General features: G+C 44.2%; 1 protein-coding gene across 1 annotated transcript; it reads left to right on the plus strand.

Moving 5' to 3' along the window:
- Positions 1-1998: 1998 nt before the first annotated feature.
- CNDP2 (carnosine dipeptidase 2) lies at positions 1999-18139 on the plus strand. The gene is made up of 12 exons (XM_050891518.1): positions 1999-2008; positions 4639-4719; positions 5670-5813; positions 8321-8483; positions 10082-10170; positions 11086-11286; positions 11816-11900; positions 12468-12628; positions 14579-14743; positions 15268-15409; positions 16033-16180; positions 16618-18139. The coding sequence occupies exons 2-12, from the start codon at positions 4660-4662 to the stop codon at positions 16685-16687; spliced, it is 1428 nt and encodes a 475-aa protein (XP_050747475.1). The 5' UTR covers positions 1999-2008; positions 4639-4659; the 3' UTR covers positions 16688-18139.
- The last annotated feature ends 925 nt before the right edge of the window (positions 18140-19064 follow it).

Here is a 19064-nt window from a genome sequence, read left to right on the forward strand (position 1 = left end):
GGTCTGGGGTGCCCGGAGCGGTGGGGGGGTCCCCATGGGGGTCTGTCAGGGCAGGGCCTGGCAGCCAGGGCCCATCCCACCCCCCAGCCAGGAGCCAGGCAGCTGGGGGGCTCCAGGGCAGCCCCAGCCCCGGGCACTGGGCAACTCCCTGGGGACCGGCTGAGGCTGGGCCAGGTGTCAGCTGTGAATCTCCAGCTCAACATGGCCCACAGCCAGGCCAGGCAGGGCTGTGACAGGGCAGGAGCTGTAGCTCAGGTGGGGCCAAGCACTGGCAGCCCTGCCAAAAGCTGCTCCCACGGGCTGTGGGCAGCCCTGGCTGCAGCCTCCCCGCTGGCTGCCTGCGAGCCTCTCCCCACCGTCACCGGTGGGACGAGGCAGCCCTTGCTTCTCCATCCCTGGCTGGCCCCTAGCCCAGGCAGCCAAACCTGCAGGGGAGGGGATGCCCTGAGGCCCTTACAGCCACTATCATAACTATTTTCCTCCCCCTTGTGCGTTAACCCCAGCGAAAAGCGTGCTTGCAACCATGTCTTTCCTCAGACTTTTCTGTAGGTTACTTAAGCCAAATTTGTATGTTCAGAGACTCTTCGCTTCGCTGACCATCCCAGCAGCCCGCCAGAGACCTGCTGTTGTAGTTTCAGCTCATCGTCCATGGGTGACTGGAGCTATGCCTGCCAGTCCATGTGGGACAACACTCACCACAGCCTTGCACAAGGTCCTAGCACTTACCTCACCCCCCCAGGCACCACCCGCCGAGTTCCCAAATTATGTAGTTCTCTCCCATGGCAGCTCCTGGTAGCTCATAGACCTCCCGTGACCAGCTAGTATGCCCTGCTCCTTCTCACTCATTTCCAGCTCATGAGCTCCCAGTTACAGAATTTCATCCTGGTTTTATTTCTGTGATCCTCAGGGTCATCACGTTGTTCCATTTTCCTTCTCTGTCCTGACTCCATCTCCTGGCCTCGTGCCCTCAGCAAATTTTATCAGCACATTTCCTAATATTTGTGGCACTGGGAACCACACTGCCCAATACGTTTGACTGACTGGTGAACCTCCCTCAGTAATTCAGGTAACGAATACTTTTACTACAGCCTGGGGCCAATGACCATTTTTACAGTTCTTTTAAGAATGCCTATAAACAATATGAGTTACCAAATTGTTACATCCATACATGGTTAACAGCTATACGTATCAGAGCTATGCAATTGCTCATGAACAGAAGCAGCTTCAGCAGTTCCCATCTTATAAGGCCTTGCTTCATTTAGGTCAGGCCCAGGGTAACAGCAAGCCTTACCTGAATTTTTATCTTTCTGCATGTGGAATGACTTTATGCCTTTCCGCCATTGTTAGGAGCTAAGGAAACTCTTCGCTAGGTGATCTTACTTCACTTTTGCATCTTACCGATCATATTACATTTTCTTTATCTAACTTATCTAAATCACATCTAAATCTATCTAAATCTATCTAAACCACAAATGTAAGAAGGCCATAAGGACACTCCCATCTTTGGTTGGAATAATTCAGTTGTCCAGACAGGTTCTGGCCAAGATCTCCCAAATTTCTCCCGTGTTATGTTCCCCCTTACTATCTCCCGTATTATTTCTCATATTTGTCTCAAATTATTTATGCCCTTGCTCATCACGTTTCACTGGAGAGTGGGAAGGTCATTAGCACTCGACTACCTCGAGGTGGTGCCCCCACGCAGGAGGACAGAACACGGGTGACACCCCCCACCCCCCCCACGCCCCCGCCGGGGCCCCGGGGCGCCGTAGCTCGGCGCGGCCGCTGGGGGCGCTGGAGAGCGGCGCCCCGCCCCCCGCCTCCATCTGGAAGACAGCGCCGCGGCCCCGCCCCGTCTTGCAGCAAGCCCCGCCCCGGGGCCGCGCGAGGCCCTCTCCTTGCCCGCGGATTGGCCACCGCGGCGTGCGGCGCGGGGCGGGGCCGGCGCGGGGGTATTTAAGGCGGCGCGGCGGGTACTGCTGCCTGCGACAGCGAGCCGGGAGGGCGCGGGGTGAGTGGCGGTGCGGGAGGGGCCGGGCCGGGCCGGGCCGGGCGGGAGCAGGGCCGGGTCCGGTCGGGTCCCCTTTGCGTTGTGCCGCGGTGCCCCGGCGCGTAGGGCCGTGCCTGGCCTTGCATGGAGGCGCCGGCAGGTGCCGGCTGCGCGGCGTCCCTGCCGGGCCTGGCCTTGCCCGGTGTCCCGCAGTAGGAAGCGCCTGCCCGGCTTCGTGTCTCGGCCCGGCCGGCTCTCCCGGGGCGCGGTAGCGCCGAGGCTGCTCCTCAGAGGGAAGCTGCCGCTGCCCCCCTGTCCCCTTCCCCACGCTTGCTCTCTCTATCCCCGTGAGCCTCCCCCTGTCCTTAGGAAACCTGCGGCGTGCCTCCCTCCCGCCCTGAGGCTTGCCTCTCTGCGGTCGCGGAGCTGGGGGCTACGGTGAACTTTCCCTTTTGCTGCAAAACCTTGTAAAGTCCCAAATTTTACCTTTAAGTCAACCTCAGCCCAAAGAGCAGGGCCTGTGGTGCGGACATGGGGCCGTATGCTGCTACTCTTAGTGGCTTGTAGAGGACAGTGAGTGCTCTGTGATGGCCACAGACTTATTCTGACTTGATTAAATACTCTCATCTGGGGTACTACTCTTGTCTGTGGATAAGGAGGGCAAAGTTGTTATAGCGCACTGATAGTCCATTGGGTTGTCTTATTTCATAATGCAACTGTTACAGTGCTGTGAAAAGGTAGAACTGTGGAGTCTCTTCCACGCAGGTAGGAAGGGTTCAATTCTCCAGTCTGAGGGACCTACAGAAAATTCTAGCCCTGGCTTTTAAGAGGGGAGGGGAAGTAATAGCCTTGTGCTGTGCAGTAAGCAACATTTGCTTTTCCAGGTTTGAAGCTTTCTGGGGCAGACTTTTTGTAGCTCTGCAGTGAGACTTGAGTGATTCAATGCCCCTATAATCTTTAAGAATATTTAACTATGTTTAAGGTGATACTTAAAGTAGTCCCTGACTTAGCAAGTAGTTCAGATCTTGTTTGTGTTGGACAGAATATCAGCCTCTCTGTAATATGTTGTATTTTGTGTCTGTGCTGTGAAGCTAGAGCCCTGATGTTGCTATAGAAACTGGTTGAGTGAAGGGGAGGGTCAGATGCATGGGACTGATGCCTGTGTGCTGGTTTCTCTGAAAAGTTCCAGATGAATCATGCCTGAGCTCTAGCTGCATGTGGCTTCATTAGGGAAACCAGACTTCAGTGAGAAGCATTGCTTTAACTTGGTTATGTCTGTATAGTCCTTTTGAAGCTGTTCAGTTTTCACCGTTCCTGACTATTGAAGAGAATGCTTGAGCTGTCTGGTGGTTTGGGATTGTTCTAATTGGTGCTTAAAACTCATTATCCAAACTTAAACTTGATGGATCCTGTAAATTAAATAGATGCCATGTCCAGTGAGTGAAAGGATTTTTGTATGTCAAACATCAGTGATTTGTGTAAGTAAAACCCTGCTTGAAAGAAAATAATTCTGTAAGTCTTTTGTGGATTTAGGGTGGTAGGATGTGCTTATATCGCAGTGTGTTGTGTGGGACAACCTGCAGCTTGAAAGTATTAATTTCAGCTATGTAGAGTAGTCAGCTGTTCAAGAAATCCGAAGACAAACAGTCAAATATTTTTAACAACTATCATACTTGTCTTGTGACTTCCATGTGGAAGCGGAAGAAAGGCTTACAGGATCTGACATAAAGCTGACTGAGCAAAATACTGAACCACAGCAGTTGGTGCTGCTGAACATTCTTGTTCAGTGTATTACATGGACACTGGGGTTTTTCTCGTTGTCCAGGCACTTGGATTTTGGAGGCATATTTGTAAAGCTCATTATTTTCCTGGCTTAGAGGAGATGCTGTATCTTTAGTTCTAACTTGAGAACTAAGTTTAAGCTTGTTGGTTTTGTTGGTTAAGTGGACAGTATGTCTTTTTAATATGGACTTTGGACTGGTAAGGAAGGCAGAAAACTGAGGAGGGGAGAGGTCTTGGATTTTCTCACATGAACTTCAGTTGAAACTAAACCAACAGGGAAGTGGTAGCACTGAACTATCACTGACCACTTGCTCATGGCCTGCTGGGGCTGGTGTCTCTTCCTGTGGTTTCACTCTGACCTTCTTCGGGAAGGCTGAGTGGCATGTTGGAACTTTAAAGCTGAAGAAAGCACAGTTCTTAAGCTGCCTGCTTTTAACCTCCTTTGTAGAGCACAAAGTAAGTGTGGTGCTTTCTTGGACCTAGCTACTAGCATTCAAGCCTATGGCACACTATTAGTTGAACTCTTATAATGAAATCTACTCTTTGAAGTTGCATTTTGCCTGTAATTCTGCAGCAAAGTGAAGTACATTACTTGATTGAAGTATCTCTGTAGACAAGTTGCTCAGTTTAACTTCCAAAGTTATTTTGGGGGGAGAGGCAGAAACAGTGCTATTGAACTTAAATATGCTTTTGTTTAGCCCCTTCACTGTGTGATTTCATGAGAGGGAGTGGCCTCAAGTTTTATATTAGCACAGCTTGGTGTGTGGCATTAGCAGTTAAAAGGTGAAAGTCTGCTGTGGCTGCTTGATTAATGAGTGTTGCTTCTTAAACCTGTGAAGGCTAAATTATTTTTCTGTCACAATCTTCAGCAGCACTGTTCTGGTCAGAAAATGTCCGTGCTTGAAACCCTCTTTAAATACATTGATGAACACCAGGACCTCTATATTCAGGTAAGTTTTCTTGAGTTTTGTCCTGCAGCACAGACAGCTATGGGATATTAGAAGCTAGGTGGTCAGCTTCAAGCTTGTTGTTATACCTGTATGATATACCCAGTAATAGAGCAATGCCAAGTAATTGGGGAGAGGAGGGAGCAGGCAGCAGGTGTGACTGATTTGAGTCAAGCCAGAGAACTTTGTTTCTGAAGTTTAGGCATAGTTCTGTTCAGTGATGTAAATCTCCATGGTAGATCTATTAGGAAATGCTCTATTACTGTATAGTGCAAGCAGTGACTTATTTAGAGGTACAAGAAGTTTGAAACTAGTTCCTGAATGCCAAACTAGGTTTATATGTGGGAGAGGAAAGATACAAACAAGGCTGGAATAAAGCTTTCTCATATGAAACTGTTCATGTTGGGGTACAGAGGGAGAGGTTACCTTCTGTAGTTTGCTGTTTAACCTGCTATTTAATTGTGCATTGTATTGCAATCCCTTTCACCTGTGAAGGAATCAGTGGTATAGCACTGTAAAGTCTGAGGCAAGAACTATGCCAAGTGTTCAACTTGACTTCTGCCACTTGCTCTCACTGATCTCACATGGCAAGAAAAAGCTAAGGCGGCCTTTCTGAGAAGCATGAAAGACATTAGCTGGTTCTGGATACTTAAAGAATGGCAACCAGGAAGGCACAATATGCACAAGCTGTCATACTCTTAAGTTTACCTTAGGTATCTGTAAACTGTGCTACACTGCAGGGGCAGCTGTAGGAAAGTGAGGTTTTAGAGAGCTTTTGAGTGTAATATTAATAGTTAGAGTACTCCTTTGAGCAGAGGACAGAGCTGATTTGCCTCAAGTTTAAGCTTGACTAAAACAGTATTAGCTGAATTGCAAGGTGTTGTATTTGTATAGTGCCTCCCATGCCATAATTCATGTGTAGTAAAACCTTTAGTTTTTCTGTCTTTCTGTAGCGGCTGGCTCAATGGGTGGCAATCCAGAGTGTGTCAGCATGGCCGGAGAAGAGGGCTGAAATCAGACGCATGATGGAGCTGGCTGCAAAGGATATTGAGCGACTGGGAGGCACAACCCAGCTTGTGGATATTGGGAAACAAAAGGTACGTGAGCATCTCCATGTCAGCTTAGTAGAAAAAGTCTCTTTAGAAGACAAGGCATTTTGCACTAGGAGGTGCTGGCTTCTTATGATCCCAGTAAGAAAGGCACTTAGACTCCATAAAGTATCATTTAAAATGCTGTTTATTAGAGCTACCACTACAAAGAAAGAGGATAGTATAGGTAATCTTATGTCCCTTCAGATACTGGGAACCCCAAGTTGTGCAGCATCTAGCAGGCTTCCAATCAGTTTGCAGCAAGCTGTGCAGATCCCATTCATGGAAATGTTATCCCATTTTATTTATTCAAGTTCTTCAATTCCACTGCCAAACAAAAGGGGTATTCACATGACAACTTCCTGCTGCACTTTTAGATAAAGACAAGGACATGCAGGTGGTGTAATTGCCAGTGCCAAGTGAGAACTGCCTGCAAGCTACAGTCAACTGGCTAAGTTTATCTTGCAGCCCAAGGATATGCACAGCACAATACAGGCAGGAAGGCGAAGCTGTGTGTGCAGCACAGCACAGGCTTGGGTGTACTCAGGCTAACTATGTGGATCAGTAATTCCTTGATGTCTGATCGTCTTCTGGTCAGGATCACCACACAAGGGTCTTGTGGGTAGTGGCCTAGAAAGGCAGTAGCCTGTTGGGGTGTAGGATAATGTCTTTCCTGCCACACAGTCTGAGCTTCCTGTTGAAACCTTTGTTTATAGCAAACCTTGGGATCCAGATCAGTTAAGCATGTTGTACTACATTTTGGACTGTGTATTAAATGTATTTTAAATACTTTTCTAACTGAACATGAACAGAACACCTGCAAACAAAGACGTTAGACACTTTTAACAGCAGGCTGGTGTTGGACCTTAGACCCATAGACTGTAAAGATACTGACTGAAGTTTCAATAAGTCTTCCACAAGACTTCTAGGCTCTTCCAGAAGTGTTATATTTGTCACAAGATTGCACTGCTCCCTTACCAGATACAGAAAGATCCTTAATAGGATGAGTCCTCTCCTTATTTTTAGCTATCGGGACTGCTTTTCCTTCACCTGTGAAAGGTATATGCTTATGAGAATGATAACCTCATCCTAGGGAACCATCCACTTGATATGCTCCTCCTTTGAAGTGCCTAGTTGCTACATGTAACAGATTAAGACCCATACCAAAATTGTTAGACTAGTATTTGGATAGTGGCATTCAAAATCTTGTTGTACTGGAGTATTTGCTAGTTTTAGAAGATTGTAATTGGTGCTAATGACTGCTGGGTGAAATCATGTGTATCAGGACCCTCTGAGCAGTTCTGGCTTTTGGCAACTGGAATACACTTGTTTAGCACTACAGGTCCCAGCAGGGAAGCAGCTGACTTCATGTGCCCTCTTGTGAGGGAATCTGTAGGATAATTCTAGCTCTGCTACTACCTACAGCCTAAAATCCCATCAAAAGTGTTTCAATTAACTCAGACAAACTTGTTCCTTTCATCAGTGTAACTTTTTGGGGACAAGAACTGATTTTACAGAGTTTTACAAGTAACATTTCTATTTAGAAAACTCTTGCAACTGGCTTCAAGTTAACTTTAGTATTTAGTTTTATATTAAGTATAGACAAAACTAGTCAGTGTATTATGTACATTGCTGCTATATCAATGAAGGACAGTGTAAAGCAACTGGTGAACTTGTCTGATCTAACTTAGTTTACTGTTGCACAGCAGTTTGTACTGATTACTGTAAGTGTAAATTCTTGCAATAATGCTTTAATCACTTAGAGCTGCAGCTGGCCAAGGACCATGTAACCTGTTGATAAAAAAATCATAGCTTGGAGCCCATGTGAGCAAAAAGTCAAAGCTGATCTTGATCTGCTGAACAGTGTCTAGGAGTTTGTGTTCACTGGAAGGGAAATACATGCTGGCTGAGAATAGCATGTGATAATTGCTTATGGGGTATTCCAAAGGACTAAGCCAAGTTCAACTCTTGAACTAAGTTCATCAGCACTACCCTGCCCTTTGCTTAACAGCGTAGGCTGGTATAGAGAAATATAGCTGTTACACTGACCTTATTTGCGTGTAGGCACGTGTTATACTCGGTGATACCACTGTCAGGAAATTTTTATCTAGAGACCTATACTGTGGACCTGATGAAAGTGCAGTGACCAGCAATGCAGAATGCAATATTGAACGTTTATCACTTATGCTTGGGTCAGCATTAGATATGGCGGTTTGGCATGCAGACAGCTTGCTCTGCTGAAGTCTGATGTAGGATTGTTAGTTTAAAGCTAACAGTTCTGAGTAGCTTGGCACATTTTGACTATTACTGGGACTTGTCAGGAAACTTACTGGCATGGTGCTGTCATGCCTTCATTGGCACACTGCTTCTGGCAATCAGTTTAAGTAGCTTAGTTTTGTTTAGCTGTCTATGCCCCATATCTCATAACCTCTGAAATGTTGAATTCATTCATCTGATGAAAATGTGCCACTCTGACATTCCACATTTGAATAAAACTTCTTGCCTCCTATTTCTAGCTGCCTGATGGATCAGAGATCCCTCTACCACCAATTGTTCTGGGAACCCTTGGCTCAGATCCACACAAAAAGACAGTGTGTGTATATGGTCACCTGGATGTTCAGCCAGCAGCACTGGAGGATGGCTGGGATAGTGAGCCCTTCACACTGGTAGAAAGAGAAGGTAAGAGTGGTGGACTTCACAAACGGATGAGCACTACTTTAACAAGTATGGTATTTTTCAACTGTTCTAAAGTTGTACCCTTAATTGAAAGGGTGAAGGAGAGTAAGAACAGACATGGGTGTTTGTTTAATACTGTTGAGAAAATATGCAGGAGGGGAAATGGTAAACAAGTAGTGCTGCAAAATCTCAGCTGCTCTCAGGGCTTGTTTCCTTTTCTGATAGGCTAGGCTGTACTTGCATGTTATCTTTCTTCCTTGTAGCTACAGCAAAGTCTTAACTGCTGCCTTCCATGGTAACATTTTGTTGCCAGAAAGCTTTCTAGAACTAGGTTATTGTGCTGTTCACAACTTGCAGCCTGTAAGGTCATGTCAGACTGCAGGGATTTTGAACTACTACAGAGGACGAACACTCAACACAGCTTCTTTATGCCTGGAGACAGGAGTGGTACAGCAGCCTCCCTGGGTTGCCTTGTGTTTGCATACTGTGCTACAAGGAGTACTGCGGAAGCTGTGTTCTACAGAGCTAGTGCCCAGACAAGTGTCCCTCTCCTATAAATGGGGATGAAGAAATCGTGCAGTAACTCCTGTTGAAATGACACATTGCCAGTAGCAAAGAAGAGACTAAAACTTTCTTTTCTGTTTAAAGCTGGTGCTACCAACAGCCTCTTCCTTGTTTCATTTGCTCAGTGTTGTGTCTCAAAGGTCATATGAGTAGAAGGACATTAACCATTCTTGTTGCATAAGCATTAATCATTGCCAAGAAAAGAATTATCTGTGGTAACTAGTATTTCTGCTTGGGCCCTTGGTTGTAGGCAGCAGAGTCCAAGTTAAAAAGTTGGATTATCTCATGCTAGCAAGAGTTAGACTTGCCTCAGGCTGTGGCTTTTCTCTGTGCAGACTGCCAGTGTAAGAGTTGTATTTACCAATGGCTCCTTACCTTGCAAGCTGTCTGGCCTGTTTTTTCACTGTGGTTACACCTAGTGCTTAGGGGTTGTAGCCACAGCTCTGAGTTGCAGCAATATCTGCCTCTACTGTGATCCCATGTGCTACATTTCCTGGGACTTCCCTGTAGTCTGTAAAACTTATCTTTGACTAAAGCCCTTTCTGGGGAGATTCAGTTTTATCTGGAGAATCCAGAGAAGTGGTTGGTCACTAGCTACTGAATTCTTACTCTTCAGACAAAGAATTATTGAATTGAAGCTAATACCAGATAGGTTTCTGGTGAAAGGACATAGCTTGTTTCCATACTCTTAATGCTGTGTTTGTAGAAAATTATATTACTGTGAAGGATATGGGAATGACATAGCCCAAGGCAGTTGCATCTTTTCCAGGCTTATGTTCAGCTCCTATCCAGGGAGCGGCTGGGGGAAGAGGTGGGGTAGCTCTAAGTGGGAGAACTATTGCAGTCCTGTACCTATCCCACATGGATGTATGAAGCGGGATGTAAAACTGCTACTTCAGAAGAATCAGAAATGAAGGTTAATATAGGCAGGGCTAAAAAGCTTATCCAAAAAGATGTTTTCTCCTGCAGACAAGAGATGACTGAAGCTTCATTGTAATTTTTCTCCACAGTGGTTAATTTGTATCTTGTTTCTACAGGAAAGCTGTATGGGCGAGGGTCAACAGATGACAAAGGTCCAGTGCTTGCCTGGCTGAATGCCTTGGAGGCTTATCAACAAACTAACCAGGTACCTGCTCAAAATGTATCCTGCTTTTTTACATACAGCTGAGTCTAGCAATAAACATTATCCAAGCCACAAAACCTTGTGAGGCAAGCCTGCTTATTCAGCTTGTCGGAGGAATGATGCAATAGTCCTGTAAATTCCCTGATGTCCCAGTAGGGTTGAGTTAACTTGCTGACAACTTAGTCTTGTAGATGGTTGGATTGCACTTTAAACACTTTTGCTTTAACAAAATGTGTAGGAAGGAAAATATGTATGCAAGCATCTGGAGCAGGAGGAATAATCAAATGTGATTGCTTTCATGTAAGGATGTCAAATTACCTTGGCCTTTAGCAAAGCTTAATGTCTCACTGCCACTGAGCTCTAAGAAGAGATTAACTTAGTAACACTAAACTGGGAGCTTTGCTGTTTCTGTTCAAAAGTGCAATCAGAAATAGCTCAGGATGTCTTCTGTCTTGCAAGACAAGTTGCTATTACTTGTGAGAAGAATTACCAGTTCTCAGGTGCTGTCAAGGCATAGAATATGGTAGGCTGGATAGACAGAGTAGCTCTGGCTCTCCTACTGTGGTATGCAATTTCTGTGGCTAATACTAGTTTTCCTGGTCCTGTGACTTACCTTTGGCAACAGATTTCTGCTGCATTCCCACAGTTAAAAGGATTGGGAACAAGTTGGTTTAGAGCTTAGTTAAAACTTTTTTGAAGAGTTTGAATTTTATCAAATGAGGGGTGGTGGAAGTGCCTTCAACATAAGCGCAGTCCAAACTTTGTAATACTTTGTGTATAATTAACAAATTCCACTGTCATGGAACTAATTTACCCATGTCCATTTTTCTGCTTTGTACATGACAGATGAAAATTAGATTGCTGAAAGAGTCCAATGTTTTCACGTACTTGATCTGTTCTTGTTTTTCATTTTCAAAGGAGTTTCCAGTAAATGTTAAGTTCTGCCTAGAGGGTATGGAAGAATCAGGATCTGAAGGCCTTGATGAACTGATTTTTGCTCAGCGAGATACTTTCTTCAAAGATGTGGATTACGTTTGCATTTCTGACAACTACTGGCTAGGCAAGAAGAAGCCTTGTATCACCTATGGCTTGAGGGGTATCTGCTACTACTTCATAGAGGTAAGTGTTGAAATATACTGCAAAATTAGTGTTATTAAACTGAATTTTCTACTGGAGAAGAGTGGTAGCTCTAACTTTTTCATGCCAATAGCTTTTCTTCAGAAAAGGTGAAACTGACTACTTAAGTAGAAGAGTTTCTACTAATTGTCTAAATAGCTTCCTTTTACTATCCTATATGATATTTGGGTGGGAGGGATAGCTTTCAGATGTATGAAGCAAGGTACGCCAGCACCTTCACTGGAGGATTATCTCATGGCACAGATATCTTCATCCAGATATTTCCTTGAGTGCAGGAAGAGATGTCACCACTGAAGTCCCCAAGGTTGGGACAGTCAGTACTAAGGGCTTGTACTTCACAGAACAATAAAAGGCATATCTGCTTTGATGTACTACAACTGAGTGGCCTGATTTCAAAACCAGATGCATTCTCAAAATACATGCAGCAAAAAGCTAGAGTAAAAGTCTGTTCTGTGATTTGACAATGTCTTCATGCTAAAATTAACCTGAATCTTAATTCCCTTCAAACCAGGTGGAATGTAGTGACAAAGACCTTCACTCTGGAGTTTATGGTGGTTCAGTACATGAGGCCATGACAGATCTCATTACTCTAATGGGTAAGAAAAAGCAAGTTTCACTGAATGCATCTAAAATGGGAGTAAGAGCCATTAAAGCATGAGTGAGTTTGCAGTGAGGGGGATTCCTAAGGGCTGCTTACACTAGCAAAGCAATGACCAATGAAATGGTGCTTGCCAGGTATGCAAGGCTGATGCCTTAGATACAGAAATATGATGAAGGTCTTGCCAAGAAGTTGTCTGTCTACTTTAGCTTCCCCTAAAATCTTGCTGCAAACTGGTATGTTAATTAAATCAGCTCTTTTCTGCAAACTCTTCTACAGATGCCATATCGAACTTCTTGGGAATCCTGCCTTCGAACAGCCAGCCAAATATGTAGCAGTAGAATTAAATACAGTTGCAAGGAAGTGCACATTTTGGATAGCTGCAAATTCTGCAAGTGCCTTCCATGCTTAGGGGTACAGGCTCTGGGAGGTAGAGCTCAGAATTTCGTTACATTTACAGAGTTTTCAGAAGGTGAAGACTTCTATTTCCCATGAAAGGTGTTCCCAGCAATGACATCTCGTTTATTCTGATTGAATCCTGATATTAGGTGCTTCTTGTTTACAGGGTCTCTTATAGACAAGAAAGGGAAAATCCTCATCCCAGGCATTAATGAAGCAGTGGCACCTGTTACTGATGAGGAGCTGGCACTATATGAGAAGATTGATTTTGACCTGGAAGAATATGCAAAAGATGTAGGAGCGACAAAACTATTGCATGATACAAAGGTATACTGTAGCTCTCCCTCTCTACCCTGGTTAGCTGTGTTCAAGCTATCTATATTCAGACAGAAACAAGCTTCTGTGGATACTTGTGTAGTAACCAAGTAATTTAGTAGGTAGAGAATTCATCTGATCTCTTTAAAGTGGTGAGATTGCCTTGAAGATAATTTCACCTACTGTACAGTTGACTGCATACTTAACACTAGCAGGTCCTCTGCAAAGTGTTTGGTGCTTGGAAACTTAGTCTAGGTTATCCCATGCTTAAGGCAAGCAGTCTAGACAACTTTAAATTTGCTCCTTTTGTCTATAAGTAGCACTTCAAACTTGTACAGAACTTTCTTTATCTAGTGCTGTTCTCTTAATGCTAGATAAGAACTGCTAGCACTTTTTCAGAGGTCAGACACCACATCTACACAAAGCATCTGATTTCCTACATCTGTAGGAAGTTCAGTGGGTTATCAGAAATATAGTTGCTCATAGAGATGACTTCTCATTAGGTGAGAAAACAGCTTGAGATCTAGCTGTGATGAACTTAAGGTTGACGTACTGAACATCTTCCTGGACCTGGCAAGCAAGGACTGTTTTGTAGCAATGAACTAGGCAGCTGCCCAAATCTTTGAACAGGCTCAAGTTCAATAAACTTATGTCTGAACTTCTCAAATTGTCATCCTGGGAGCTCTCCAAATGAATGCTTTTAACAGCATTGAATCTTGCAATAGGTATTATACACTAATTTTAAACCTTAGATATAAATACATCTCCTGTCATAAAAAGCAGAAACAAGTGTTGCAAAAGACAAGTTTACATGTGCAGGTCTGTCTTCTGTCCTAGTACTGTCAGGAGGAGACTTCAGACTCAACTCAAATAGGTATAAGTAACAATTTTATATCCTCAACCTTGTCTTCACATGCTCAGGTTTATATCAACTGAGAGCACAGACTTCCTTGTTTAGCCTTGTCCTATAAAGTAGTGGATGAAATATAGCTTGTATATGAGGAGGAGCTGGCAAGATGCTCTTTATGTATGATACTGAACTAAAGCTGTTCAGTCTTAGCTAGACTGAAATCCTAGCTTAACTTACCAAGGGAGTTCTAACTAAGCTGCATGCATGCAAGAAGGGGCTTAGGGCTAAGGAGAGATATGGGAGAGAAGGCTGTAATCTCCAAGTGAGAAACAGTGTGCTTGAGAGATTTGAACTGTGACAGTTAAATTCTCTTTGAGCGAAGATTAGAGGCAGGTTGTACCTGGAACAAAACAAACTTTTAACATAAAGGCCACAAAAATTTCTAAGTCTCCTGAATTTCTGCAGTGAAGTTCAGGTTTGAGACACTGTAGCTGTCTGTACAGGACACAAATGTGTTGAATTCAGTATCCAGTGTACTGAACAGCTGTGTCCAAGGCAACAAGGAGGAAATGCAGAAGTGTATCTGAAAAAGGCAATAGTGCTCACTTTAATCAACCCGGAGTTCAGGCAGTTTTAATACAACTGATGATATAAATTGGAGCACACTGTATGCCTCAGTTTGTGCAGTGAGCCTTTTAGAAAACCTGTGATCTTCATAAGCATGTGACTCAGTGATGAAGGCACCTGCCTGACTTAAGGCAGTGGGGACCAGGGCTTCCAATACACTCCCTACACACTGTGCTTGAGCACCTTATAAATGGTATTTGTGTCCTTTTCAGAAGCAGACTGGTCATGTCCTGTAAGTTCCATAGAACTAGGAGAAAGACAAACTAGAGCTACTGAATCTCTTAAGGTGCTGAAAACCCAGCTGTTGTATCAAAATGTGTGCTTAATGGGAGTAACAGCTTCTATTTATAACTGAGTGGTCTTGAATGAGCTGCATTTCTCCATGGGAGAAAACACTGTTTCTTGCAAAGTCTTTTAGATTGAAGAAATTATTACTTAGGGGAACTCTGTCAAACTTCATGTAATCTTTCCCTTTGCTTCTGCAGAGAAAGATCCTTATGCATAGGTGGAGATACCCTTCCTTGTCTCTCCATGGAATTGAAGGAGCCTTCTCAGCCTCTGGAGCCAAGACTGTGATTCCTAGGAAAGTGATTGGCAAGTTCTCAATCAGGCTTGTGCCAAACATGACTCCTGAAGAAGTCACAAAGCATGTATGTTGAGGTGGATTGATGGTATCAAAACAACTGGTCTCTCTAAACTTCTCTTCTCCATGCCTAGGAGAAGAGTAGTTCTGGTTTCTGAAGCAGTTCTATTTACTTTGCTATCATCTTCCCTGTTCTGCACTTCAGCTCAGATAATTGAGGGAATTGCTGTATGGTCCCACAGTGGACTGTTGTGGCCTGGCTATTCAATTTCTCTCAACTAACTCAAAGGGCTCAGGAATAAATGCTAATTTAATTGTAGGGCACTTGGATTGCCAGAAGTGCATATTCAGAAGCATAAGAGTTTGACATATTGCCGAACTGTTCTGCAGTGTACTGTTAACTTGCTGATAGGAGATATTCTGACTTCAGAGCAGCAGAGATACATAGGAATAATATGAAATAGTAACAGGAAAAGTATTGCTGCACAGTAGTAGTGACCTGGAAGTCCCTAAGATGCTTTTAGTATACAGTCTTTACCAGTGTTCACACAAATGCTAACAGTAGATAAGATTGTTCAATCTTTCTTATAGGTTGAAGACTATGTGAGCAAAAAGTTTGCAGAGCTGCAGAGCCCCAACAAGTTCCGAGTGTACTTAGGCCATGGTGGAAAACCCTGGGTGTCAGACTTCAACCATCCCCACTACATGGCTGGTAGGAGCGCCATGAAGACAGGTCAGTGGGTTTTCCACTTGGCATTGGGAGGACTAAAAAGCTCTTGTTCCAGCACCTCAAGAAGTACTGAGGAGGTTATGTTTGCAGAATATTTAGTGTTCTGCACTTATCTAATGAGTTCGGCTCACTAAGTAACGAAGCATGTCGTGCAATCCTTAAACTCAAGTCTGAGGTACAGGAAGGAAAGAAACTTGATATCAAGCTCATTCCTACTATACTGGAACAAGTCCATTGGTATGGTGTTCCTTTTGCATAAGGATGAGACTGTCAGTTCAGATCACTTGCTTAGCCAAAGCCCTCAAATCTTAGTCATCCTAGCATCCCCCTTAATTGGTTATGCTAGGGCAGCTAGAGTAAATCTAACTCCTGTTGGAGTACAAACAGGCTTTCAAATGAAGTGTTATTTGTGTAACTGTTTGAACTGAACCCTGAAAGTGACAATGCTCCAGCACTACATCTAGGTGGAGGAAGCTCCACAGTTCTGTGGCTTATGCAGTCTGGCTGATTAAAACAGCAAGATTTGTCCAGCAGCTGATACAGATGTGATTGGTACTTGATGGCTTAAGTAAGGATTTGTTGGAAAAACAAGTAACTCCAAACTGACTAGAGTATCACTTTTCTAGTTTTTGGAGTTGAACCAGACCTGACGAGGGAGGGAGGAAGCATTCCTGTTACCCTCACTTTTCAAGAAGCAACAGGCAAGAATGTCATGCTGCTTCCTGTTGGAGCTGCAGATGATGGTGCCCACTCTCAAAATGAGAAGCTAAATAGGTAAGAGAATATTTATCCCTGTGTCAGGCTGAGTTTAGTGTGGGTCTTGGCATGTATTATGAAAAGGACCAAGAAGAATTGAGCTCTTGCTTTTCTTTAATTCTCTGGAAGGCAAAGTGCCATTTCTCCCTAGCAGAGAATGACTGGTTGGGTAACTAGTCTGTAGCTGACTCTTGATCTCATTACTGCTTCTGGTTTTATATGCTTGAAACCAGAAGCAGTTTTTATACTTTGGTCTCCAAGCTTGGCTACCCCCTACCCCAAGGGTGGCATTTCTCTTGCCAGGGGAGGTGAGGGGAGGTTGGGAGTAGTGCCTGTTGCCTGCAACGGTAATGCCTGTAGTGTCTGTGTGCATAGGACTGATACTGCAAAAAGCACAACTGCTAGAAATACAGCTCAAGCTAAGACAATGCTAATGGAAGCTATCTTCTTTCCAGGTACAACTACATCCAGGGGGTGAAGATGCTTGGTGCATACCTCTATGAAGTCTCCCAGCTGGAGGACTAAGTTAGACACCTTACCTTCTGGTTTATGGATCAGAAGTCTTACAAGTCTTACATGCCTCCCCTTTTCCATCAACACTCCACTGCTTTGGTGGGGGTGAGGGAAGCGTGCAGTTCCACTTGACAAAGAACATTGTATACCAAAAATATTTCTTTAAATGCTTACTTCAAATGACACAGACTATTCTTTATCTGGCCAGCAGTCCTGAACTGCATCTTTGTCCCCTCTGTATCACTTCAAAGTTGTGGTTTGCTGCATTCATTTACTCCTCCTGTAAAGCAGGAGGAATGGTTTGCTCTCAACTGTTTAAGCAGCCACATCGGTTGCAGAACTGCCAGCCAAGTTTAAGATTCTTATTCCTGGATATGTCCTGGAAGTAGTCAAAGTGACAGATGATGGGGGCTATACTGGAATGTGTTCAAGCTGTAGTGAGGCATCTATCTTGTTAACTGAGTGATCTGGAAGAGCCGTTTGTCTCTTACAGTTTATACCTGCCTGCGGGTTTCAATTTACAGTGAATTAGGTTATAACAAAAGTCACTGTAGTAATGACTACTGGCCATCTTTTTGTAAAGCTGCCTTTGTACTCCCTAAAAAGGACAAATAATCATGCTCTAGAGTTTGGCTCTTGGTCTCTAAGGATTAAATGATGACTTGGGTGGGAAAGCAACTTCAGGTAACTGGGGAGGAACTCTTCTATGGCTATAGAGGCAGATGTACAGGCCCTGTAGCCATGTTGCTCTTCTCAGGAATCCAAATTGTATTCCTTAGGCTCTGGCTCCATAGCAGCTTGTTGACTTGAAGCAGGTGTTGCTAAATCCTGCTCTCCTGAGAGAAAACAAGCTCAGAAAATGTTCCATTTTGGCTCTGTAAGCCAGGTCATCACACTGTAGCACAACTGATGATACTACATGGGAGTGGGTGGAATCTGTAGGCATAAGTGGGGAGAGAAGAGCATCACTCATTGCAACTACTGACTGACATCCAACTTCCAGCTGTCTTTTGGGAACGTTAAACTCCAACACTTCTGGTATTATGTCAAAAACCAAACCCTTTTAAATGTGTGCTAATCTGAACTGGATTTGGCTTGCTGTTTCTGAATTCCCTGACCAGCACTAGCAGGCTAAGCAAGGTAAGTATTTCAAGTGATGATGCTTTGCTCTGAGAACTGCCTGAGAGCACAGTGCAGTCCTGTAGCCTGACAGATAGGTGAGCAGCATGTGATGCTTCCTCCCTTGGCGGGCAGAAGGCAGGAATGTCTTGTCTGTCTGGTTTTCACTGTTGCTTCATCTGGAGTCTTAATAGCAGATGGCTGTTGGGGCAGGGGGGAGTCTTCTGTTCTCACTGCGAAGCTTCTAAAACTTCTCTGCCTTGTTTGTTTTGCTCTGTTTGGTTTGTCATGGAAGTTGATGACTGGAGATAATCTGGTACCATTAAACTTTGCACTTGCAGCTGAGGTACAGGCTGAGACCCATGTCATATACCTGTGTCAATACTTGCTAGCACCAAGCATCTGTACAAACACTGGGTAGTGGGCTGCTGGGTTCTCACCTTTCAGTGACAGTGGAACTACTGTGATACAACATACAGTCTGTACGCAGGACAAGACTGGCATTTGTTTAGATGTATAATTTTAAAGTTAGAAATCATCAGTATCTGTTACCTTCCTATAGCAGAGCTTGCTTTGGCTGTAACTTCTCTTGTCCCCACCTAAGGTGACCACAAAAGCAGTAGTACTTGGCCTGAATGAACAACACAGGCAAAAAGGACTAGTGGTGCCAGTTTATTTCTGTAGCCTGCCTGCTTCAGACCTGACTCCTTGAAGAGTTCTAGAAAACTAGTGTCTGATGCAGAGATCTGGTTTGCTGCATCTTGGAATGCTTGTGCATCATATGAAGAGTTTGCTTAGCCCAAGTTGTTTGAATAACAGCACTAGTGTACAACACAGAAGTGTCTGACATGACATAGTGTGAGCTAAACATGAAAACCAAAATGCATCAGTGAAGCACAGAACCTCACAGCACCATCTGCTGGGTGTACAAAGGCCACTTGGCATTTTCTACACAGGACTTCATACCATCGCTTTTTACCTGTTACAGTTTACTGAAAGGCTTGGCCAGCTTCAGTTGAACACTTGTATAATTACTGTCCCTCAATTGATGCTCATTAAAAGACTCCTAAGTGAACTGATTTGACTCCCAGATCAATCTCTGGTTAGGGGGAAGTACTGCCAGGAGGAGGGCAAGACTGCAGATGTTTCAGATGGCTTTGGTTAGCCTAGGTAGCTGCTATGTATTTTTACTGTGCTAAACTCCTATGTGATGGTAACCACTGGAAAAATGTTCTGGCTGGTTTTGCAGTTTCTTCCTCATGGTCTTTGC

The sequence above is a fragment of the Gymnogyps californianus genome, chromosome 2 (assembly GCF_018139145.2).
Source record: "Gymnogyps californianus isolate 813 chromosome 2, ASM1813914v2, whole genome shotgun sequence".
In the NCBI taxonomy this organism is placed as follows: Eukaryota; Metazoa; Chordata; class Aves; order Accipitriformes; family Cathartidae; genus Gymnogyps; species Gymnogyps californianus.